This window comes from Tiliqua scincoides, chromosome 5 (assembly GCF_035046505.1).
Source record: "Tiliqua scincoides isolate rTilSci1 chromosome 5, rTilSci1.hap2, whole genome shotgun sequence".
Lineage (NCBI taxonomy): Eukaryota > Metazoa > Chordata > Lepidosauria > Squamata > Scincidae > Tiliqua > Tiliqua scincoides.
The window spans coordinates 59240596-59266238 of record NC_089825.1 but is presented as its reverse complement, the minus strand read 5'-3'; the positions used below and the strand labels follow the sequence as shown (position 1 = coordinate 59266238).

At 43.1% G+C, this 25643-nt stretch overlaps 1 protein-coding gene across 1 annotated transcript in view; it reads right to left on the bottom strand.

The window, feature by feature from the left end:
• Positions 1-25312, bottom strand: part of CDK13 (cyclin dependent kinase 13) — a 44476-nt gene extending 19164 nt beyond the window's left edge. Inside the window, exons 1-6 of the mRNA XM_066626956.1 lie at positions 24708-25312; positions 23976-24674; positions 10190-10825; positions 6383-6553; positions 3700-3839; positions 1790-1960 (exon numbers count right to left, since the gene is read on the bottom strand). Coding sequence (XP_066483053.1) covers positions 1790-1960; positions 3700-3839; positions 6383-6553; positions 10190-10825; positions 23976-24674; positions 24708-25222 — 2332 coding nt within the window. The 5' untranslated portion in view covers positions 25223-25312. The remainder of the gene's footprint in view (positions 1-1789; positions 1961-3699; positions 3840-6382; positions 6554-10189; positions 10826-23975; positions 24675-24707) is intronic.
• Positions 25313-25643: the final 331 nt, after the last annotated feature.

The window sequence follows — 25643 nt, the reverse complement described above, 5'->3', positions numbered from 1 at the left end:
AATTCACACATAAAAGAACAAAATTAAAATTTTCTCTTCACTTGAACAAAATAATTCTGCTGTTACATGACTAAATTTGCATGTTTCTACCTATTTACAAGAGCCAGACAGAAAACACTCTCACAGCACAGATTCTTTTCTATTAAAGGTGCCTGAAAACCATTTAGGCCAGATGATGGAGAAGACTAAGGCCCAAATCCTAACCCACTTTTAAGCACAGACATGGCTGTGCCAATGGGATGTGTGCTGCATTCTGCATTTGGGGGGCACTCATGGAGGCTTCCTCAAGGTAAGCGAATGTTTGTTTCCTTACCTAGGAGATGCATTGCCCTTATGTCGGTGCTGGAAAGTGGGTTAGGATTATGCCCTAAATGCTTATCTAGTGCAATCCTCCAAATTGCAAATTGCACTACCAATCCAACATACAAGAGAGAGAGAGGCAGAGAGAGAGAGGCAGAGAAAGAGTAGATACACTGCAGAAAGGGGAGTGTAGGACAAACAACTCCAGATAACTCATGAAGGTAAGCCCAGTCATACATTCACAATGGAAGAACAGACTTCAGGATAGCCAAGGCATCTTCACACACGCAATGGCCAATTCTAACATGATAGTGTGCAAGTATAAGAAACTGAGTTAATACAGGTGGAGCCTATTCTGGAGGATCCATTCTTGGACACCCCCACAAATACCGAAAACTGCGGTTTCATTTAACTGCAAGGAGTTCCGGAATGGAACCCCATGGATACAGGGGCACGCCTGCATGTTTATACAGGTGAGCACTGCTTTGCGACACTCTGACCAGCAACAGGTCACATATGTGATATTGCCGCTGGTACCTTTATCCCCCCAAGCCTCTGAAGCAGAGTGGAGCTCTGCTCCCATCACCTCCGGAGGCTTTGCTGAGCCTTACAGAGGTAGCGCGCATCCTTGGGAAACCAGAAGTCGCATCTCTCACGTAACTTGGGCATTCTGAGCCTCACAGAGGCAGTGTGCAGTTGCCCCTCATCTTCAGAGTGCACAGCTCCCCCTCATCTTCAGAGGCTTTGTATAGTAGCCACATCCCTGTTGCTAAGCGACGCACAACAGTACATAAAAAAGAGTACAGGCACACTGCAAATCCACACAGAAAAATGTTCCAAAATTATCAAATTTCCCTCAAAACAATGACTTGGATCCAGAAAGTAGTGAACAGAAGGTGCAATGACTTGCGGCCCAACCCTATCCAAGTTTGCAGTCCAGATGCAGCTGTGAGCAGCCCAGAGGTAAGATACATTCCCTTCCCCACACCGCAGGATGCAGAGCATGCCCCATTGGTATAACTGCATCAGTACTGGCAAGTTGGAAAGGACTGGGCCCTTAGTTCTGTTCAATGAAAGCTTGCACAGTTGTTACTGAAGATTTTTCACAGTGAAAAAATAAGAATTTTACTTACCAAGTGAATTCCTATTCCTGGTAGAGAAAGTACATTCCTAACATATGGGGACTGCCCTTGTGCCAACTACAATGTATTGGGAAGGGGATTACAGTGTGAAAGCCAAGGTGAATAAGGAATAAAAGCTGAAGCATATACACTCTAGTAAGTCATTAAAAGGTTTTGAAGATAAGTGTAGAAATGGATGAAGCCATCTGGATGTGGGGACCATTTTCGCTCACATAACACTCTACCACTAAGTTAGAAACAATCTGTCATGTGTGGAAGAAGTTTTCCACTAGCAGAAGGGATCTTTGGAACCACAGTAGTAAGTTACATTAAAATCAATACTGATGAGAAAACATTTTTATGTATACCTTTGTCCTTCTTGAAATCTAAAGCATCTTCCTTATCTGTCACTATTTCCTTCATGTTGATTATGCTTTGGTGATTAAGTTGTCGAAGAATTTTAATTTCTCGAATGGCGGTAATTGGAAAGCCTTCCTTCTCATTATCCAGTCGTACCTTCTTTAGTGCCACCATTTCTCCTACAAGATAGTTTGTTATATTTTTACTATTTTAATTAAATTTCAGATTTCACATAGCTTTTACTATGATACCATAAGATCAGGTCATTTCTAAAACTGAAAGATTGTCGCCCCAGACTTTGCAGTTCCTGCGTAGAAAACGAAATTAGGCATATTTACCACACTCAGTTTCAACATTACAATTATGAAAATAAAGTTTAAGTTAAAACTTTGGCATTACCACAGAGATGGTTTCTCCTTTTCTTTCAGCTTGTATGACAATCACTGATGCAATCCACTATGCAGGTCCTAATCCAGAGAAACTATTCCACATACAATTTCCTTTCAGTTATAGTAACTTCCTCTTATAATAACCTGGTTTACAATGAAATCTAAACTTAACACAAGTATATAATGTCTTGAAACATTATATACTATAATATATAGTATTATATATTATAATACTAGGAAGGAAGAACTAGGCAGGAATACTAGGCAGGAATACTAGGAAGGAATACTAGGCAGGAAGAACTAGACTTACTCCTCCACTAACAAAGATTTTAACCCAATAATTTTTTTCTGAAAAAAACTATGTATTCCACATATTTACAGATGCTGAATAATTCTAGCCAGCTTTCTAGTCCTTCATGTCCAACTCAGTGCTTGGAGCCACAGTTGTTCCACAATTTATCTTTCTTTTTGCACTGAGTATTTGTACCAGACGGCCAATGCTCAGAGCTATTTCCCAGTATACACACCAAGGTATACAAGGATTAATCTCCACAATCAAAGATTAATCTCCACACTGAAAAATATGTTTAGTAACCCTGACATACTGTTCGTGGTGAAACATATTAAAATACACAAGTCCTCAAGTCTCCCTTAAGGTTGCTGTGGCCTAGCCCAGCAACATCAAGGGCTGTCTTGTAACTTTGGAGCAGTGGTGTCCAAACCCCAGAATGGGGCCATTTGCGGCCCTGGGGGACCCCCAGTCTCCAATGAGTCTCTGGCCCACCAGAGAATTGGTAGAGCTTGCGCTGGCCCAATGCAACTCCTCTCAGCACAAGGGCTGACTGATCTCACGCTAGCTGCAGCCCAAGGACTCCCTCCATTGTTTGCTGTTTCATGTGTGCGAAGCAACAGTGGTAGATAAGGAAGGCTCTGAGCTATCGTGAGACCTTTAGGTCTCGTAGAATCTCAAGCCTTGAACTATTGCAAGACCTGAAGGTTTTTTTACCTCACCCCCTTTTCTGGCTTGGCCCGTATGTTTGGTGCAAGCGGATCCCTGATTGTTCCCGTACCTTACTGCCTGTGAAATCTGAACAGTTTGTCTCCATGTGGTTTGAACTTTTTCCTGGGCAGGAGGCATGTGGTCCGGAGTGTTTTTTTTACTCCCCTCCTTTACTGAGATCAAGACAACAGCTCCGCCATTCACATTGAATTACAAAGTTCATAGTTCTCATATGTTTTTATCAAAGCATGCCTATATTACAGTTCTCAGCTGTACTATAAATAAGTTCAGTAAAATTCATTCATTCATATAAGTTCTGTCTCATGTATTCATTTATGTAAATTTATTCAAATTTTCCATGTAAATTAATTCTTTTTTTCCCCGGACCCCGACACAGTGTCAGAGAGATGATGTGGCCCTCCTGCTAGAAGGTTTGGACACCCCTGCTTCGGAGTCTTACTGCATAATATATACTCATATGCTGATAAGGCCACACACACACACACACACACTTTCTTTCAAGATTTACCTGTATCCTTATCCCTTGCTTTGTAAACTTGCCCATAAGTGCCTTCACCAATAATGCCGATAATATCAAATTTATCAACACAACGTTTTCCCCAGTCAATTTCTTTTTGTTTTGTTTCACCATGGCGTGGTCCACATATCCTAAAAAAATAATAATAATAAATTATATATATATATATATATATAGTTTATACAATTGTATTTTATAGGTAGATTTTCATATTTTTTTTCTCTAGAAAGTATGCCCTTTTCTGCTAATTTTCCACCATCCGTTAAGCAAATTGCACATTTATTTTCTGGTTTAGACAAATTATATCATAAATATTTGCTGTAATTTCCAATTAATATGACTGCTGTTGTCATGCAATAGCAAAAACCATGATGCATAAAAATTGCCTATGACCACATTGACAGACCCCATTGACAAACAGAGAGCACCCAGCACATGAAAAGGAAGCAATCTGAGTACACAGTATCACAAGAATCTATTCCCTGCTTAACAAAGTTAAATCACATCAGGAGATTAGTATGTTTACTTTTTCCACCTTCCAAGTATACTAGAAAACTTGTTGCAAGATTTCAAGGGTTAGGCAGGATACAAGAACCACACAATCAACTCTGTGCATCTATGGCAGCTGGGTACACTTTAAGTATCCCTTTGAATACCAGCCACTGCTCTTATATTGTTCCATTACACACTGCCAGGTGTCCCATTCTTTGTTCTTATTCTGCTCCTTCACCGCTACTCAGAAATTATGATTACAATGCACTGGAAGGAAAAAATAGGAAAAAAACCCTGAAGATTTGTTTTAGTAAACCACTCTAACACTGCGGATACAGTAGTGAAAATGCATGGTATTTTGTTCAGATAACAGTGTTCCTCACAGAAGTTTAAGATACATTTTTGATTCTGTTCAGCTATTGTAGTTCTATATGCAAGACAGGAAACAAAAGCCTAGATACAATGAGAAGCAGTAAAATTGAGAAGTACCAATGGAGAATTCACAGATGACTCTTCCTATTAGCCCTTTGTAGGTGGAGCCTGTTTTATCCGTGGATTTTATATCTGCAGATCCGGCTCAACATGGGTCCCCCAGACTTGCATTGAGCCAGACTTAGCCCTACCTGAACCCTCTGAAGGTGACCAGAGCTGTGGTATGGTCGACCCCGCTTTCTGAAGCCTGCAGAGGTCACATGGGTCTGCACACGGCCTCTGCAAGCTTCAAAATGATCGAGAAGACCAAAAAAATGCTACTTCTGGTATGCGTTATAAGGCACTAAAATGTCACTTCTGATTCCCCTCCAGAAACCAGAAACAGCATTTTTTGGTCATTCTGAAGCTTGCAGAGGCCGCAGGTGAACGTGCACGACCTCTGCAGGCTTCAGAAAGCCCTCCGGAGGCCACTGGAGCACAGCTCTGGTTGCCTTTGGAGGCAGTAAAGGGGCCAAAATCGTGGATTTTGTTAACCGTGGTTTTCTGCATCTGTAGGGGGGATCCTAGAATGTGATACCAAGGCCCCACCTGTATTTTAATTTCTATTCTCTTTCCCTATTAAAAGCAGGAACAAGACATCTCTCATCATAAACATGATGCACAACAATACTATATAGACTCAGCAGTCTAGCACAAGCAGAAGTTTCACTGATGTAGAAAATTTACTAAACAAAAGCCAGGCAAAAGTCTTTAACTGTTATTAAACTTCTGCTGTTTAAAGATAGCAAAAAGGGGAACAACATATCTCCCTGGGGAGAAAGTTTCAAAGATGTGGTGCCGCTTCTAAAAAAGCTGTTTCTGGTACCTGCTAAACACATGCCAGTTGATGGTGAGTCAACCAACAGGGCTCCCAAGATCACTCCAAGAAAAAGATAATATGAAAGCAGATGGTCCTTAAAGAAAACTGGTCTCAGGCAGATTCTTTGAAGGTCAAAGCTATCACTTAGAATTTAGTCCAGATCCAAGTAGGCAGCCAGAGTAATTGGTATAGTATAGGTGTAATACGAGCCTTTCAAATGGCCCTAACCAATATCCTGGCTTTCATGTTGCGTATAAATTTTCAAAACAATTTTCAGAGGCAATTCCATGTAGAGTATATTGCAGTAGTCAATTTTGGATGCAAGAACCACATGAGTCACTTTACAGACTGCCACAGTGTATCTAGAACTTGTTAATGTACAAGTAATCACAAATTAGGTTAATCTAGTTTTAGCTCCTTTGCTTGATTACATAAAATAATTTAATTAGGGAGCCTTAAATGCACCAAAGATAACTTTATCAAACTGGGCTCTTTTATATTCCATGCTGATTTGTGTACAAACTCTTGCACCATGAAGTGCAAATGCCTATATTGTGTTGTTTGATAACACACTTTCTGGGCAGAAGGGCTGTTCTCCTGTGGCCACTGCTAGACACTGGGGCTGGAGAAATGACTTTTTACATCACAGTTCTCCCACCACCTCCAACAGATTTCTTCACCAAGAATTACAAGATCAGGAGCAGCTGATACCATCTCATCAATGAAGCATACAAGGAGCATCCCGTTAAAAACAAAAAAAGCAAAGAACTAAACTGTACTGCAAATGTTTTGACTGTTGCCCAGTTTTACCATATGAACCACTTTCTGAACTTCTCATAGAAAGACAGCATATGGATATTAAAATAAAGTCATAGAAAGAGAAATACGTACTTCGGCCTCTTTTTAGGGTGTGACTGCACTGATATTTTCTTCTCCTCAGGGCTTCTGGATACATCGTCTCCTCCAGGCAACTCAGGTGGCAGTGGTAAGTCCGCAAGCAAGTGGCGTAATTTCTTCTCCACTTCTTTTTTAACTGCTTTCACAGAAATGCTCCCTTGCAAACTAGATAAAAAACAGACATATGGTAGCTTTATATCTGAAAATCTGTCAGACTGAAGAAAGTGCCTCCCTTCTGTAACTGAGAAGAATACTGATTTTGGATAATGTGTGAGGATAATAAATGAGTTGTGAATTCACAAGTCTGTAGCTGTAAATTTAAATTTGAGGCTCTGCCATATTCATGACCAGCTAACAGTAATTCACATTTTTCTCTAAGGAAGATTAAGACAATTCTGCATAGGAAGGCACCATGCACGAAGTGCCTCATACTCAATTCCTTTCTACTCCATTTCAAAACACTGCGATAATAATTCTCTATACTTTTGAAAGAGTGCATGCAGACTACCATAAAAACATTGTAAATCATAACACACAGTAACTTAGGGTATTTAACCCTATCTCCCCACCTAACTGTCCAACTAACTTCTTTGCTTTTATCAGTTTAACATATGCCAATTTATGGATGTGGTCCTGTATAACTCATTCATTATGAGAGAGTAGTTTTAATGAAAGATTGCCCATACCCAGCTTGGCTAATAAGACCTGCATGGGCTGGTCTGACCAACTGGGTGGAACCCATTGTGAATTACAAGAGAAAGTGTTGCCTTAGCATCTTGAAGACCTCAATTATTTTAGCCCTCCTGAAAAAAAAACAATTTCTTGATTCCACCTATGTAACTATCAACTGGTTTCCAATCTTCCTTTGAGTAAGGTGAATGAGTAAGTGATAGCATCTCAGCTTCGGTGATCCTGGGTGAGATGGCTTATCTCAATCCCTTTCAATCTGGCTTCAGGTCAGGCTTTGGGACAGCCTTGGTCACCCTGTTGGATGATCTTCGCTGAGGACCACATGGGGAAGTGTGTCCCTGCTGGACCTCTCAGTGGCTTTTGACACCATCAACCATTGTATCCTTCTGGGTCAGCTGGCCAAGTTGGGGCTTGAGGGCACTACTTAGTGATTGTTCCACTCCTTCTGACCGACAGGTCCCAGACAGTGCTCAGGAACACCTGCTCAGTGCCCTGGCCTTTACAATGTGGTTTGCGATAGGGTTCGATTCTGTCCCTCATGCTTTATAACATCTACTTGAATGTGATCTGGGAGATCATAGGGATTTGAAGTGAGGTGTTACCAAAATGCTGGTAACACCCAACTCTATCTCTCCTTGTCACCTCGTTCCGGGAAAGCTGTGGAAGTCCTGCAGTGCTGTCTGGAGGCAGTTCAGAGCCAATACACTGAGATTGAATCCAGAAAAGACAGAGGACCTCCCAGTCTGTAAATCCTTGATGCAGGTACTGAGTCATCTGCTCACTCGGAATGGGATTGCATTCCCCTTGCAGGAACAGGTACGCAGTTTGGGAATTATCCTTGACTCACAGCTCTCCCTACAGAGCCAAGTAGTAGAACAGCTAGGGATGTGTTTGCCCAGCTTTGCCTGGTACGCAATGCCATAGTGACTTCAAAACTGGAGCTCTATGTGGGGCTGCCCCTGATTCAGAAGCTGCAATCAGTGAAGAATGCTGTGGCCTGGGTGGTTACTGGAGCTAGGTTGTTTGATTCTGTTGAACCACTGCTTTGGCGACTGCAGTGACCACCCATTCGTTTCTGTATCTCAACAAGCCCATAACAAAAAGGTTAAAGCAACAGATTCAGGAAGCTATAAATGAATGTCTACTTCAGAACATCCATGCCAATTTGCACTATAGTGCCAATTTAACTCTCAAACTGAGACAAAGTGTGTAATCAAACATACTGTTGGTTTCTTTACAGCTCCGCTCAATTATCATGTTACTCAAGATAGAAAACCTTGTTGCAAATAAAGCATGTGTCAATCTGGAAGGAGAATGCCAGAGACAGACAACATGTGTGTGAGAGAGAAGTCAGCCCAGCTTTTGTTTGATAAGCTATTTACTCAGAAGTTCCACAAAGTTAAATGGAACCTACTTGTATTACCTGTGTGCACACTCACAATTTCTGCCTAACTTGCACTTTTCCTGAAAAGAAAAGGAGAAATAATCGCTGGTCCCTTCCCCTACCTATCTGTTATTCAACTGTTTTAGCTATCCCTAAGTCTCATGTTTGCTCTAAGGAGCGGCTGGTCCAAGGCAGCTGTTGCCAGAAGAAGCCACAAATGGCTTCTTTATAAAGATACCCAGAACTCCTGAGGAACTGGGGTGGGGGGAAGCAAGGTCCTTGCAGTGGCTTCTCCTTTCCACTTTAAGATAAAATGCACAACAGATGAAGGTAAACAAGTACAGTTGTGATCCTATGAAGTTACAGGTTGAGCCTACTTATTAACAGATTTTTGATCTGTGGATTTGGCTCAACAAAGGTCCTCTGGATCCTAGTTGAGCCACATTCAGCCCAACCTGAGGCCCGCGCAGGCTGCACGCAGTCTCCCCAGGCCTCAGATCAGCTCCAGTTGCATTTGGAGCTCAGCTGAACCCGAAATCCATGTGATTTGATATCACACGGAATTCGGTATCCATGAGGGGTCCAGGAACAAAACCCTCATTGATAATGAGGGTCCACCTGTATATTGAGTCAGCTCATTTGGATTTACCTCTGAGAAGACACACGAGAGAGAGGTGCGAGAGAGGCAAGAAACATGGAAGCAAAGGTGAGCGGAGGAACAAAAAAAAGATAATTCATTAGAGACAGGACTGAAGGCAATAAAAAAAGACTGACTTCTGCTTCCAGACTATTGACTAGATGAATCTGAGGGGTGGAGAAGGAAGAAAGGTGAAGGAGGATTGAGCACACAGGAATTTACCAGCCAAAATGCTGGGTATCTCTTAACTATTTTGTTCTAAAATAGTCGGGCTAATAAACTTTCAAATATATTTGGAACTAAGAAGACTCAAAAGAAACACACATTTTAATCATGTTGGGGTTGGCTGCTTCCCTCCTGCCCCAACTTACCTGGAGAGGCCAGGCGATGGCCCCCAAACTGGCAGCAAAAGCTGCAGGAGTAGGAGGGGAAGAGGCTGCCTGGACCCTGGGCCACCCTGCCCAGCTGCCTGTTCCACCAAACACAAGGGAGGCAGGGACCAGAGCCCCAGGCCCCTTTAAGGCTCTCACAAAGGAAGCAGGAGGAGGGAGAGGGAGGAAAGGTAGAGCAGAGAGGGCTTCATAAGGTAAGCCTGTGATGAGGGTGAGGAGGGCAAAGCGTGGAGCAGTTCCTGCTGCCACACTAGTGAACACCACCCTCAAGAGACAGAGAGGAGGAGAAGGGTGCTGTAACCCCCTCCCTCCCTTCACCCAGCTAAGGCTCCTGAGGCACTTCCCTCCACCCTTCGTTAAGCCTCCCCCCCCCACCCTGCTGGGGAGGTTGGGAACAAAGCTCCACGGATGACAACTGCCCCACCCCCACACGAAGCCCAACAAATCACATTATTTATGTTCCATAGACATATAGAAAACAGTTTCAAAACTGGTGCTAATAAATATTTTCTCTACAAAAACTGGGCTGATGATTCCAACACACCTAAATCATAATCAACAATTTTGTTTTACATACTTCGCACCCGACACCATTCAAACCTTAAAAAAACTCCACCTAATTTTTTTCTGTTGAAATAAAATCTGCAACTGGAAATTGTGCTTTAAGAGAGAGAAGAATCAAGTCAATCACAACTCACCTATCTGTATCTTTATCTTCAGGCAACAGAGGAGGAAGAGGCAGGGGTGGCAATGTAGAAGTTATTAGTGCAACACTGCGATCCTTTTCCTTAGGTGCCACACTTGGAGGGTGAGACTTACTTTTCTCTTTCACTGCAACAGGCTGTGGGGGTGGGGGTGGTGGGGGTGGGGGTGGCTGCTTCACAGGGGTTGATTTAGTTTCCTTCACCACTGAAGTTTTTTGCTTAGCAGCTTTCTCTACAATCAAATTGTTTTCCCCCTTTGCCTCCTGAACAGGAACTTTTATCTTTGTCTTATCATTTTTCAAGGCTGAACCACCTGAAGGGGAAGGTGCATGTTCAGTCTTTATCTTCTTTAGTTCCTTCACATTGTTCACTTGTGGTGCAGTCGCCCCAGTGTCAGTGCTTCCCTTAGTAGGTGTAGATGTGTTCGAAACTTTTGCATTGGCTTTGGCTGCCTCTGCAGCTCTAGCTTTTTTGTTCTTGTTCAACTCTGCAGCCAGGCTACTTTTTAGAGTCAGAGTACTAGGAGAAATACTCGACTGCCGACTTCTGGATCTTGATAATCTGTGCCTACTGCGAGATCTTGAGTGTCTTGATGAATAAGGGCTTCTGCTTCTAGATTTTGCAGATCTCCTGTTTACAAGAGTAAAAGTTTAGTTACAGACTCAAAGTTTAAAAGTAACTTCATTTACACCTGGCTACTCTGTTCTTTTGAGATCAGAATTTCATCCAAGAAACTTCAAAGTACTGACTTTCAAAAGATAGTATTATCTAGGTTTCTTTGCACAGCTATCTTCCAGTCATCAAATCATTAAAGTATGCAAAGCCTCTTTAAGTGCCAACAATCAATTGTTTAACTTTCTTAAAAAGATAACACATCTGGATAAATAAAAATTCATTTTTAAACTCTTTGAAATTGCCTTTTAAAATGTAGTTATAAACAAGCTTTTAAAAGCACTCTGAATTAAAATGCAACCTAAGTTTGATATCAACAAACTTGATATCTATAATTATATTCTAATATTGATCATCTATAATTATATTCTATGAATACAATTCATGACCCCAAATACAAGCCACTACCAAACAGTTAAAAGATACTTTTCTTGGTAAAGGAAATTTCTGCTTTTTGAAGTCAAGCACAATAAACCATGTTATAGTCTATTCAATAGAACAGGACTTGGTACTGGAAGCCAAGGTATGGCAAAGCATCACAGTACAGTATTCTAAAATAATGATCTGCACCTATAGAACAATAAATATAACAGCAAACTGCCTATTTAGTATATACACATTATGCACAGGGAAGTGGCACAATTGTGAACTGTTCCACTTCAGACTGTAGACATGAGGTCATATTTTAAAATCTCTCATTCAAAAACATCCTGTATGTAGTAAACCAGTAAACTGGGGAGAGGTAGATGCTAAATCTTCCCTCCAGTCGGCTCATTCACTAACGGCAGTAAAGGGTGGCTGATTCTGTTTTTGGCATGGGGAATTCTGAAATGATCCAAACACCTGCAGTCTGAAGTGCAACAGTCCTCAATTCTACCACCTCAGCTTACCTCCCCACTCCACATAATGCATAGTTGGACCTTAGATGTAAATCAACATATCTGATAGCTCCATCAATTGCTTGGTTTTGTTAACAAATATTAAAATAAAATTAAAATTGGTATTTTAATTCACTCTGAGTGAATAAGAGTTAAAGAGATTTTTTAAAATTGAAATTGAATTAAGAACACCCAACTTTCAGTTATACAGGTTGAGTCTCATTATTCTTGTGGGTTCCACTCCCAGAACTCAGAATCCCAGAACATGGATGGCAAAAATCCCACTATAGCAAATCAATTTAAAAAACAAAGTCCCTTTGCTTAGGTGATTTAAAAACAGGCTTGTTGACCTTTGTGATGTTAAGATAGAGTTATTAAGAGGACAATCCAACAATCAATCTCTCTCCAGGCACTTAGAAAGTATAATCTTTCTTTCATGTGTTCAGGGGGAAGGGAGGAGGTACCTTGGAGAGAGAATGATTGATGGATTGTCAGCTGGCTGCCCTCTCTCTAACTCAGGAGTGACAAACATAAGGCCCAAAGCTTTTCATCCAGCCCTCAGGCTCTCAGCTGCTGAGCAGTGCTGAGGTGTTACCACTGAAACAGCGGCCCACATGAAAATTGGACTTTCCCATATTTTGAAATATGATCAAGATTTGCATATTTTCTCTTCTGTCATTTGCAGTTAATGAACTTCTATATGAGAGCAAGGTACTGATTTCTGGTCATCAGCTGCTTAATGATGTCACTTTCTGCTTAATGACTTCAACTTCCGGCCCTCAACAGGTGCCCTGAATGCTAACTTCGGCCCTCTGTATGAAACAAGTTTGACATCCCTGCTCTAACTATTGTAAAGGACTGTTTTCCTTTAATTTAAAGGGCCCTTCTCATCATGTTGAGATAAAAATCTCTACAACAGTAAGAAAAGCATTTTAAAGGAGTGCATTTTTCCCCTTCTCCAGGGATCACCACATTCCTTTTCATTTGCATTTGTGTTGAGTCAAATCCGTGTATAAAAAATTCTGTGCATAACAAGGTTGGACCTGTAGAAATTTTCTCTTATAATAACCTGCTATACAATGAAATCTAAACTTAACATAAATGTGTTGAAATGAAACTTTTAATGAACTTATGAAAGGCTACTTTACAATAGGAGAAAACAGGAAGGAAAAAAAGTCACATTACCAATCAGCATACAGTATTATAGTCTATGGACAAACTGGCTTGATACTGGAGACTAGGGACTGATAAGTCAGCACAAATGTAATCCACTTATCTAGTGCTTCCCAAACTTTTCAGCACCTAGAACAACTTTTTAAATGACACTCCATCAGGCCCACCTAGCTTTACAAGACTTAAAAAAGAAGTTTCACTTTACCAACTGCTCAAGCAAACAAACATGCATGTTCTGATCCTTTCGTTTCCATAGGAACCAATACATTTTCCTTGCCAGTTATCAGCTTGTCAGTTTTGCAACTGACTGACAAAAACTGAGTTTTGCAACACTCACTAAAAATTGGGAGACAACCCACTGTTGGGTCCTGACCCACAGTTTGGGAACCACTGCACTTATTCATTTGGGTGACCTTTTTCTCTTCTCTTATGTCTAGTAATGACCTGATCTCTGCAACTGGCTCAGCACAACTAATCTAAATAATTCTCTCTCTACTTACCAATCCAAGAACAAATACATTTACCTTTCACCTCATGAAGAACACTGAATGTGACTTATGTAAACAGTACAACAAATTAGAAGATAACTCTGTTGTCAGAATGAAGCAATACTAAATCAATTCACTTTTAATTAGAAAATATCTAAATAAATTTAACAGAAATCAATATTTAGATCAGTCTTCCATTGATTTAAATCAATCTACTCATTTTAGGGCACAATCCTAACCCCTTATGTCACAGTGCTTTCCAGCACTGGCATAGCAGTGCCAATGGGACATGTGGTGCATCCTGCAATTGGGTGTCACTCACAGAGGCCTCCTCAAAGTAAGGGAATGTTTGTTCCCTTACCTTGGAGCTGCATTGCCCTTATGTCAGTGCTTTCTAGCACTGACATAAGGGGTTAGGATTGCGCCCTTAGCTATTTAAATAATTGCTTTAAAAGCAATTCAGCATGACTTAAAACACGAATGGCATTTGAAAACTGTTTGATACCACATAGCAAGAATTGAAGCAGTACAAAAATACTATACGAACAACAGAAAAAATTAATAGTTTCAAAAGGTTATCTCACTTATCAACTTCAGGTTTAGGGGTGGGGGGGAATCCAACAATTTCAAAGAGACTTTCCAGTGTTCACTGCCTCGTATTAGAAGGTATCTTATTGAAACCAAACTAAAACTTACAAAGGCACCACTGAGCAAATGCTGTCCCAGATCAGTGCCACAATACAACATTTCACAGAATCAAAGAGCTACAAAGACATTTTAAGTATCTGCTGCATACAGATACTCTAGAACAGTGGTTTCCAACCTTTTTTCACTTGCTTACTCCTTGGTAGGCCATTTCCATAAATTGTACTTCTCATATTGGTAAAATGTTTGTAATAAATATAGTTGCTGTTATTACAGGTGTTTATGTTGTAACTATAAATAAATGGCCCAATGATGCAATTAAAAAGCAATAGAATAATTTTTACAAAACAGACAAATGTTTTATACACAAAATTTTCAGTGTAATCCTTGAGCTTGTTTTAAGGCACATACAGGTGGGTCCTGATTATCAGCAGATTTTACATCCGCGAATCTGGCTCAACAGGGGTCCCCTGGACCCACATTGGGTCAGACTTAGCCCTACCTGCGCTGCGCTCTGGTCCCCTCTGGAGGGCTTTCTGAAGTCGGCAGAGGCACTGCGCATCCACTAGTTGCTTCAAACTTACTCCTACAGTCGAAAGAATGCAACTTCCAGCTTCCCTCAGGAAACCAAAAGTGACATTTTGATGCCTTTTAAGGCATTCTGAGGCCCAGGGAAGCCCCTGGAGGGCTTCCCCGGGCCTCCAAATGCCTTATAACAGTGCTTCTCAAACTGTGGGTCAGGACCCACTAGGTGAGTCACAAATCAATTTCAAGTGGGTCCCCATTCATTTCATTATTTTATTTTTACTATATTAGGCTTGATGCTACCATGGTATGTAACTGCATTTGGGGAAATGCAGTTCCCCAAATGCACTTTTAACAAGCTATTATGTATATTCTTTTATAGCAAATGGGACTTAATCCTGAGTAGGACTGCAGGACTTGGAGGACTGCAGGACTGAGTAGGACTGCAGGACTTAATCCTGAGTAGGATTGCAGCCTGGGATTGTTAAAAGTATTCCTGCTTGATGATGTCAGTTCTAGTCATGACATCACTTTCTGTGGTCCCTGACAGATTCTCATTCTAAAAAGTGGGTCCCGGTGTTAAATGTGTGAGAACCACTGCCTTATAAGGTGAAAAAGTCACCTCCGGTTTCCCTTGGGAAACTAGAAGTCACATCTTTTCCCCCTTTTTGGCCATTCTAAGCCTCGCAGAGGCTGCACACAAATGCATGCTGCCTCTGCAAGGTTCAGAAAAGCCCCTGGAGGCAAGGGGAGGACAGCTCCCCTTGGCTTCGCTTAACATCAAGCATTGCTTGATGACAGGGTGTTGGAGAGCATCCCTGTCATTAAGCAATGCACGACTGTACTTTCAATTTATTTCACATATTAAACCTTCCAAAATGTTTTTTAGGTTATTATATTATCTACATACATAGGTTTTATTTTTTATTTATAATCAGAGACGGAAATGAAAACCTACTATTTCAGAATTTTACTGAGATTTCTACTGCTGGTATTCATTTGCATCTTTTTAGATTGTAAGCCCTTTTGGGACAGGGAGCCATTTAGTTATTTGATTTTTCTCTGTAAACCGCTTTGTGAACTTTTAGTTGAAAAGCGGTATATAAATACTGTTAATAAATACTGTTAATAAATAATAATAATAATAATAATAATAATAATAATAATAATAATAATTGCAACATACTGTGACTGCAGTTGCTCTTTTTTAGAAATTGTTTATGGATACTGTCATACGCACAAAAAACTAAGTAAGCTTGCATCAATTTTGTGTAGTCACAAATTGGTGAAGACAATGACATTAATACATGTTTCAAGAACCGATTACCTCTGTGCCTATGTCCTCTAACATTAAAAGTCAAAGAGGGTATCTGATGTCATATTTTTAAAGTAGTTACAATAATGAATACTGAAAAGCAATATGGAAGGTGCGTGCAACCCTTTCATTTCTCATAACAGCCTTCATGCACTGAGGAGAAGAGTGGCACAGAAAACAAAGAATGCTAATGTTTAGCAAAAGACAAATGCAGAATTTGTGTCAATGTAGAATACTTAACAAGCCTCTCTTTCAAAAACGCCTTTTCTATAAAAAGGAAAGCTATACGGTTTAGGACACCAAAACAAATGCAAAAGTAGACAAAAATGCAAATATCTTCCTTCTTTATAAGGATGAGATGTGCAGAGGTTTCAATTAAAAACTCCTCTACTCACTATATAGAGATTTCATTTCTCACTCAAATGGGTCAAATTTTATTAAAAAATTTTGTTATTAAGTTATAAATACAGGCGTATGCACATGTTTTGTAAAAGGGAAACCAAGTCATTCACTACTTTGCTTATGAGGTTTACTATACCATACACCAGCGATTTGCAAGCTTTTTCAACTCATGGTACACTGACAAGGCACTAAAATTGTCAGGGCACACCATCAGTCTTTTGACAATTGACAAGGCACACCATGCCGCTGGTAAGGCGTTCACATCCCTCAATGCACCCATTAATAAATGATATTTATTAATTAAATAAATTCACCACACTCCCACAGCACACCTGTGGACCACTTGCAGCCCATCAGTTTACCATGGCACACTGGTTGAAAATAGTTGCTATACACTATATAGTGCAGTGGTTCTCATACTATTAGCAACAGGACCCACTCTTTAAGAATGAGAATCTGTCAGGACCCACAGAAAGTGATGTCATGACCGGAAGTGACATCATCAATCAGGGTAATTTTTTGCAATCCTACCCACACTTCACCAGGAATAAGTCCCACTGACTATCATTGTTAAAAGCATATACATAGTAGTCTGTTAAAAGTACAGATCTGTAATATTTCCCCAAATGCAGTCACATACCATGGCAGCATCAAAGTTCAATATATTAAAAATAAAATATTAAAATGAATGGGGACCCACCTAGTGGGTCCCAACCCACAGTTTGAGAAACACTGATATAGTGTATACTATACTATACACCAGGGCTTCTCAAACTAGGACATGGCGATACCCCAGCCTGAGGTCCCTGGCCTCTGCCGCCTTAAGGGGCTGGGGCAGGGAGGAGGCAGTGACATGATGCCCAGGATCACGGTTGCTAAGGGGGCTGCAGGGATTAACATTTGCTTACTAGTCCCGGCAGCAGCCTCCTGCGGTTGTGGGGAGCCCTGCAAGACACTCCACAGGGCTCCCCATCCTTCAAAAAGTGAAAGCAGAGTGATCACACTCGACTTCCAGTTTTGGAGGTGGGACACAATCACTCCACTTTCACTTTCTAAGCTTTTGGGAGCCCTGCAGACGGCCGCGCAGAGCTCCCTGCACCCCTGGGAGGCTGCAGCAAGGAGTGGTAAGTACATGTCAGCCCCCTTAGTGATCATGGGGATCATGTCGCTGCCTTCCCCACTCCCACGCAATGACTTACTGCAGTCCTCAGACTCCCTGAGAGTTTGTGAACCACAGCCATACTCTACACCAGGGGTCTCCAAACCCGAACCTGGGGACCAGATGCAGCCCGCAGCGAGCCTCAATCTGGTGCATGGCCAGCCTGTCATCCCCTGAGAGCCTCTGGCCCAGTTGACCAAAAACTAGAGTTGTGCTTGTGGGGTGTGGGAATGGGGGTCCATTTAAGCGTGTGCTTTATTTATTGGGCAGTGTTGGTGCTTGGAGAAATCCTGGACATTTGAGCCCATTCATTCATCTAAGTTCCATCTCTAATGTATTTATTTAAATTTTTTATTTAATTTGTTTTCCAGCCCTCAACACTGTGCCAGATATCTGATGCAGCCCTTTGACCAAAAAGGTTTAGAGACCCCTGCACTATACTCTCAAATACAATACTGTAAAATTGGGAAATATGCAGAAAAGGACAATCCAAACTGACCAGGTAGAAAACACTTTACCTTATTTGGAGCATTTTAGTTTAGAAAAGTCATTTGAAGACAAGATAAAAAAGCAAGCCCTCTAGGGCTTCCCCAGGCCTCCTAACACCTTATAAGGCATTCAAAATGTCACTCCCAGCTTCTCCATGAAACTAGAAGTCACATGTTTTGAGCTGCCAAGCTCAGTTTGAGCCCGGCAGAGGCTGTGGATGAACATCTGTGACTTCTGCTGGGCTCAGAAGGCCCTACTGAGGTGAGAGGAGCAGAGATTCCTTCACCTCGGGGGGGGGGGGCAGGTGTTCACCCATATCTGTGGTTTCAGGTAACTGTAGGGGGTTCCGCAAAGGAACCACCACAGATACAGGGGCATGCCTGAATCTCCTTTTTTGTCTCGTAAAGCTATTGGGTCATGATAGATTTTCAGTTTTAAAATGAGTTCCAGTGCTAAAAGATTTGGGAAGCACTGGCTTAGAAAAAGGGACAAGGTAGTATTTCTTCATCTTCCATAACATTAGGATAATCCAGTGAAATAATTAGCAGTAGATTTAGAAAAGTCCAAGCAGTGCTTTTTTCTAAAATGCTTAATTATAAGAATGTGTTGCACAAGAATTGGTGATGACCACAAGCTTAGATTGCTTAAAAGGGGTTTTTAAAAAGTTCACAGTAGGAAAGGCCTATCCATGCGGCTATTAGCCTGTCCAGAAATATAATGCCAATGAGCCCTACTTGTTGGGAAACAACAGTAAAGGAGGAAGGCACTTGCCTTCATGCCCTGCTTGTGGACGCACCAGAAGCAACCGATTGGCCATAATGGGAATCATGATGAGGAGCTAGATGAACCTTCAGTCTCATCAAGGAAGATGCTTGTGTTTCTATCAACATTATGCGAGGTTTACAGATTGTGTCATATATACAGAATTTAAGTACTAAACACGTTTAGTAGAGAATAAATCCAATTGAATTCATTGCAACCTATAAGAACACAGGATCAGGCTAAATATCTACCATTTATTTGAATGGAATTTAACAGTGCTGAAATTGAACTGAATTGTTCTCAGTGTTTTCATACATTGAAATATATTTACATGCAAGCTAATCAGCAATTTTAATGTATGCAATTTAAGGGATGACAGCCAGAACACAAAAAACTAGATACAGAACAGGGCTTTCTCCAGCTTTCCTCCATCTCCCCCAAAGGAGCTCCAAAATGCCATGGGATCCAATGCAAAGTCTACAACTCCTTCAGAAGCACTTTTCATGCACAAATGGTATTGGAAAAGTTTAGGATCCAATTTTTGCTTAAAATGAACTTAATTCCTTTGAAGAATTCTCTATTGCTTAAAAAAGTAATCTGCAAAGGATTTTCAGAAGAACTTGATTCATAAATGGAATTCAGTGAATTACAGGTAATTAGATTTCCTCAGAAGTTACACACTGCGAACTCACTTTAGAATTTGTTTACAATTAAATCACTTTACAATAGACTCTCTAATAAAACAAAGTTCATTATGCAACGAGTTATTCACTTTACAACAGGCTCACAATTGCCATCAGCAATTGTGGATCAGTGAATTCAGTTATGTGAATCCAAGAGTTGGTAGCATCTCAGGCAATAGCAACATCAATTTCCATTTCAAAAACCTTTATTGGTATAAGTAATAGCAACAACATGGTTGTGTGTGTTGAGGAAAGGGTACTGCCTTGTAATTTGTATTTTATAATTACAATACTGAGTAAGCTGATGACCATGGCCTCTAAAGAGCTAAGTAGGCACCTTTAAAATAGCCTTTTAGGGAAAGAAATAGTTTGGTTCTGTGGAAGAATGTGAACTTCTGAGGTCTTGGATCAAAGTACCAAAACAACACTTGTCAAGGTTTATTGGGTTCACATTCCAATGGTGTCTCCAGAACAGATTACCAGTGTAAAAGGAGGGTCTACTGTATTTGATTTTGACAACATTTAAGAAAGATGGCAATAAAGTGCTATGGGCACTATTGATACCAATAATACTACTTTACATCCTTGCTTTTCAGTTTTGCACTACCTGAATATTCCTGTTCTAACTGGAATAAGGTAAAGCATGACAGTTCAGCAACATAGAAAGAGAAAGGCCAGGCACAGAGTGAACAGATAAAACACAATCTTAAAAAATTCCTGTACTGTATTAAGCAGCTCAAATACGATTTCAACATGTTTCCTATTCTCAACACAATTCCAGTCTATTGTGCAAGTACGTTAGAAATCTCTTTCATACTGAAACCAACATCAAGTATCACGAAGGAGAACAGAGGAAAATCAAGATACAACCTTCCCATATGTTAAAAGAACATTAAAAGTCCTACACATTTCCTTCTTCAATAAAAGGGCAAGAAGAATCTTCTTCCCCCAAGACTGAACATATTAAATTGCACTCCAAGGATCAAGCCCACTAACACAAGTAATGATTAGAATCCTGAACTTAGATCAGGAAGACCCAGGTTCAAATTCCCACTAACCCAGGAAGTCTACTTGGTGACCCTAGCTCGTCTACTGGGTGACCCTATCTCAATAACTCTCTCTCAGACTAACCCATCTCAAATAAGACAAGAGGAAGGGAAGGACATATAGCAGCCTAAGCAGCTTGGAGAAAGACAATACATAAACATGTGAAAAAACTCAACCAATATTTTTGCTTTAATATAAATGGTTCACACAGTCTATATTTTACACTATTCTCCATCTGAATAAATCCTCTTCAAGTTACGTCAATAGGAATGGTGGCTTGTCACAACAGACAGAAGATAAACCACCTGTGAACCACAGAACATAAAGTCAGGCCTCCTTTGACAGTTAAGTAGTTTTAAAGGAGAAATAATTCACTGAGGCATGAGTTTGTTTTTAAGTTACTAGTTCCTGAAGTCATACACTCTTCTCCTAAAAGAGATGGGAGAGGGGATTCCCATCACATTTGTTAATCAATGATAACTATTCAAAGGATTCTTTTTTAAAAAGCAATTGAAACTCATTTGCAACCATATGGCCAAACTGCCAGTATACAAACATTAACAGGATATCACATAGGAAAGGCACAAAATAATGATAGAACTGCGATTGCTGTAAAAAGAAGTGAACTTCTTAGAGATAGAAGGGTTCTGAAAACTGATCTGAAACAATCAGCTATTTTACAGAACTTCTGCTTGTTAAAAGACCTAAAATAAAGGAATAATCTCTAAAAAAAATTTCATTGCACATTTAGATGAAATGGCAAAAGACTACCCAAACAAACCCCACAGTATTTTGCAATGTTTACAATCTATAGAAAAGGTGGCTCCATAAGAACATAAAGGAAAAAAAGAAGGCCTGGTGTTTGCAGTGAAGGTACAAAGAAGGTTACCAAGAATTTTTGAAAAACTTAAGATGCCAAGACCAGTGAGAGGACAGTGGTCAACAGGATCATAACTCTTTACAAGCAGTGGTTCAAACTTTCAGCACCAAGGTTCACTTTTTAGAATGAGAATCTGTCAGGACCCACCAGAAAAGATGTCATGACTGGAAGTGACATAATCCAGCAGGAAAATTTTGACAATCCCAGGCTGCAATCCTAACCAGGAGTAAATCCCATTGACTATCATTTTTAAAAGCATATACATAGTAGCCTGTTAAAAGTACAGACGTCTCACATTTCTCCAAATGCAGTCACATACGTACAATGGTAGCATCAAGTCTAGTATATTAAAGATAAAATATTGAAACGAATGGTGACCCACCCGAAAATGGCTCACAACCCACATAGTGGGTCCCGACCCTCAGTCTGAGAAACACTGCTTTACAATGAAGAGGTACAAGATCAAGAGATCTTTTACAAGGAAAATCACAATTGCTAATATTGGGGTAGGTGAAGAAAGCATTTCAAAATCAACGCATCTGCTACTGCACATCAAGGGCAAAGATTTCCAAGATAGGAAGTCAGTCCATTGTGGGTGTGGCTATCTGAAAACCACTTTATGGAAGGAGAGGCAAGGAAGTTAAATGTTTTGAGCCTGCTCAGATAAGGATACAACCTCTGTGCATATTTTCTTCAGAATAAAATCCTATTCAACTCACTGAAGCTTACTTCCAAGGAATCATGCAGACAATTAGATCAGGCCATGTATGTTTCCAGAAAACTTTATTTTCAACCCCTTATCCAACCCCTATGCCCACCTATGCTTCTGGAGGTGAAAGCAAAGCCCCTTTCTTATGTATTTACATAAACGAAATAAAAAATGTCATGTCTAAATAGTAACCAAAGGAAGATCTAGTGATTACACTCTAAACAAAAACTTAGGATGTGGTGCTGGCGTCTAGCCTAGATGCCTTTAAAAGGGGATTGGACAAGTTTCTGGAGGAAAAATCCATTACGGGGTACAAGCCATGATGTGTATGCGCAACCTCCTGATTTTAGAAATGGGTTATGTCAGAATGCCAGATGCAAGGAAGGGCACCAGGATGAGGTCTCTTGTTATCTGGTGTGCTCCCTGGGGCATTTGGTGGGCCGCTGTGTGATACAGGAAGCTGGACTAGATGGGCCTATGGCCTGATCCAGCGGGGCTGTTCTTATGTTTATTTTCCCAGAAGTCTCAGATTTAAATACTTCTGTGTGTGTGTATTCAGAATTTCAGTCTGGCACATCTTTAATACAAGCGTATGACTATAAATACCAAAGAACTGCAAAGCTAACAGCACAATCCTATGCGCTCAGAAATAAGCCCCACTGAATTCAATGGAGTTTACTCTCAGTAAAATATAGACAAGATTGTAGCATAAGTGCAAGAAACTGATTTACATTACTAAGTACAATCTGGAAAAAATATTTTGGCAGCATTATTTAAGATGCAAGTATAGTGTTTCCTGACACATACTCTTGATGTCCACAACACAGTTGCTAGTACTTTTCCAGACCCATTAGATTACAGGAATAACTGTTCTTTAAAAATCATCACTTCCAGACAATCCATTACTTTCAATGTAGTTGAATATCTAAACTTTAGCTCAGTGATTCCAAACTTTTTAGCACCAGGACCCACTTTTTAAAACTTTCTATCAGACCCACCTTGGTTTACGAGACTTTTTCCATCATTCTTTGGTGACCCACCAAAAATCAGGTCACAACCCACCAGTGGATCCCGACCCAGTTTGGAAACCATTGCCTTAGCCATTAAGCAAATCAGTATCTACTCAATCTACACACATTAACTATTTCCTACTTCTCCAAAATTTGTTGATTTCACAATTCTCAAAGGAATTTCACAATACTTCCAGTACATACTACCTACAGGAATCCAAACAATTAACTACCCAACCAGCTTTCACACACAGGCTACCATAAACAGTATTTGCTGACTTTTCAAAATGAGGCCTGTTTCGCTAAGGCTACACTAGTACAATACACACAGTTACCTGGGAATAAATACCACTGAATATAGTGAGACTTAGGGCCCAATCCTATCCAATTTTCCAGTGCCAGTGCAGCTGTGCCAATGAGACATGCACTGCTTTCTGTGTTGGGGAGACAGTCACAGTGGCTTCCTTAAAGTACGGGAACATTTGTTCCCTTACCTTGGGGCTGCATCGGTGCTGGAAGACTGGACAGGATGGGGTCCTTACTCCTGAGCAAAAGGCACAGAAATGCAATGCAAAAACTTCAGCCTTACTGCGGCTTGTAACTGGCCTATTCGTGTATCGAATGACATCAAGGAAACCTGTAACTTGGAATTGGATAAAAAAATTAAATTCAATATATCCAATGCAGTTGTCTTTCAGCCCAATCCCATGCATGTCTACTCAACAGTAAGTCCCATTAGTGTCAATGGGGCTTACTCCCAGGAAAGTGTGGATAGAATGGGGCTGTTTGTTAACAAAACAAAGGAAAGGAGGAGGAAGAGGCTGACTTGCACTTCTTGAGCAGGTCACCTGCTCACGCACCGTGCAAGCCTCGGTGGCCTGTCATTTGCCTACAAGAGGCCTGAACAGCTCCAGCGAGCCCCATCCCACCCTTCCGGGCTCACCTGATGGCGGGGCTGTAGGGGCTCCGAGAGCGGCGCCAGCTGCTGTAGGGGCTGGGCGACACATCCCCGCCGCGCTCGTAGGAGCTGTGCCGGCTGTAGCTGGGAGACCGGCGGCGGTAGGGGCTGAGCGAAGAGCGGGGGCTGGGCGACTTGCGGCTCCGCTGGCCCTGCGAGGCCCTGTGGCTGGGCGGGCTGTCGTCCCGGCAGGGGCTGGGAGACGAGCGCTGCCGCCTGTAGGCCCGGGGCTCGGCCTTGTCCTCCCGGTAGGCCTTGGGCGGCTCCTTGTACGCCGAGGGCGGCTCCTTGGCCACTTTGGTGCGGCTGCGGCGGGCCTTGCTCTCCCGCTCCTTCCTCCCGCCGCTCGGCGAGGCGGCCGAGCCCTTCCTGCGACCGTCGCTGCCGCCGCCGCTGCTGCTCCGGGGGCCCTCTCGGTCCTGGCCGCCGCTGTGGTTGTGGCGGCTGCGGGACTTGGAGGAGGAGGCCTCCCTGGCGACCGAGGCCGCCCCCTCCTGCTGCGGCGGAGCCTTCTTGTCCTTGTCCTCCCCCCGCCTGCGGTGCTCCCGGCGCCGCTCCCGGGAGCGTCGGCCGCTGCTGCTGCGGTGCTCCCTGCGCGGCCGCCGGCTGCTCCGCTCCGACTCAGCGCGGCCCGGGCGCTGCTGGCTGCCGCCGCCGCCGGAGGACGCCGGGCTCCCCCCGCCGCTCCCCGCCCCGGCCGTCCCGCCGCCCAGCGGCCCCTCGGACTGCGAGCTGACGTCGTCGTACTCCTCGACCGCCGCCTCCACCAGCGGCCCCAGGCCCGCCCCGCTCCCGCGCCGGTCCGCGGCGCCCAGGCCGCCCTCGCCCGCCGCCCCCGCGCCCCCACCCCCTAACCTGCCTCGCCGCCGCTTGTGCCGGGACCCCGAGCGCCGCTTGCCCCGCGGCCGCTTCCGCTCCCCCCCTTCCCCGCAGCAGGAGGAGGCGGCGCCGCCGGTGGCCGCCAGGAACAGCAGGGACTGCGGCGGCAGCGGCGGCTGCAGGAGCGAGGGCTGCAGCAGCGGGAACAGCAGCGAAGGCGCCGGCGGGCCCGCCACGGGAGGGGGCAGCGGGGACGGCAGCTGCGGCTGGGCCGAGGCGTAGCGCTTCCGCCGCCGCTGGTGCGGGCGCTTCTTCTCCGCCGCCGGCGACTCGGAGCCTCCGCCGCCGCCCCAGCCCCGCGCGCCGCCGCTCCCGCCTCCGGACGACGAGGCCGCCTCCGAGGTGCTCGGCATCGGGATCGCTCGCGGCAGGTCCGTCAAGGCGCCCCCGGGGAGGAGGAAGCAGCCGCCATGGGCGCAGCGGCCCTCGCCGGGCAACCGACCGCCGGGCTGCTCACATGGAAGGTGCGGCTCCTGGAGGGCTCCTACATCCCGCGCCCTTCGCCGACGGGGCCCAGTGCGGCCTGCGCGCCTCTCCGCGCCTCTCCTCCGGGCCGCCGCCGCCTCCTCGGCCGCTTCTCGGCGTCCGCCGCCGCCTCGCGCTCTGCTCCTGCCGCGGCTCACTGGACGCCCGGGACAGGACGGGACGGGGACCCCCAAACGGCCTCCGCTGCGCGCTTCTCTCACACATACAGAGAAGGCAGACGGCCGGCGCAGCTCCCCCACTGCGCCTGCGCGTCGGCGCTGAGGTAAGAACGGCGCAGCCTATCTCCGG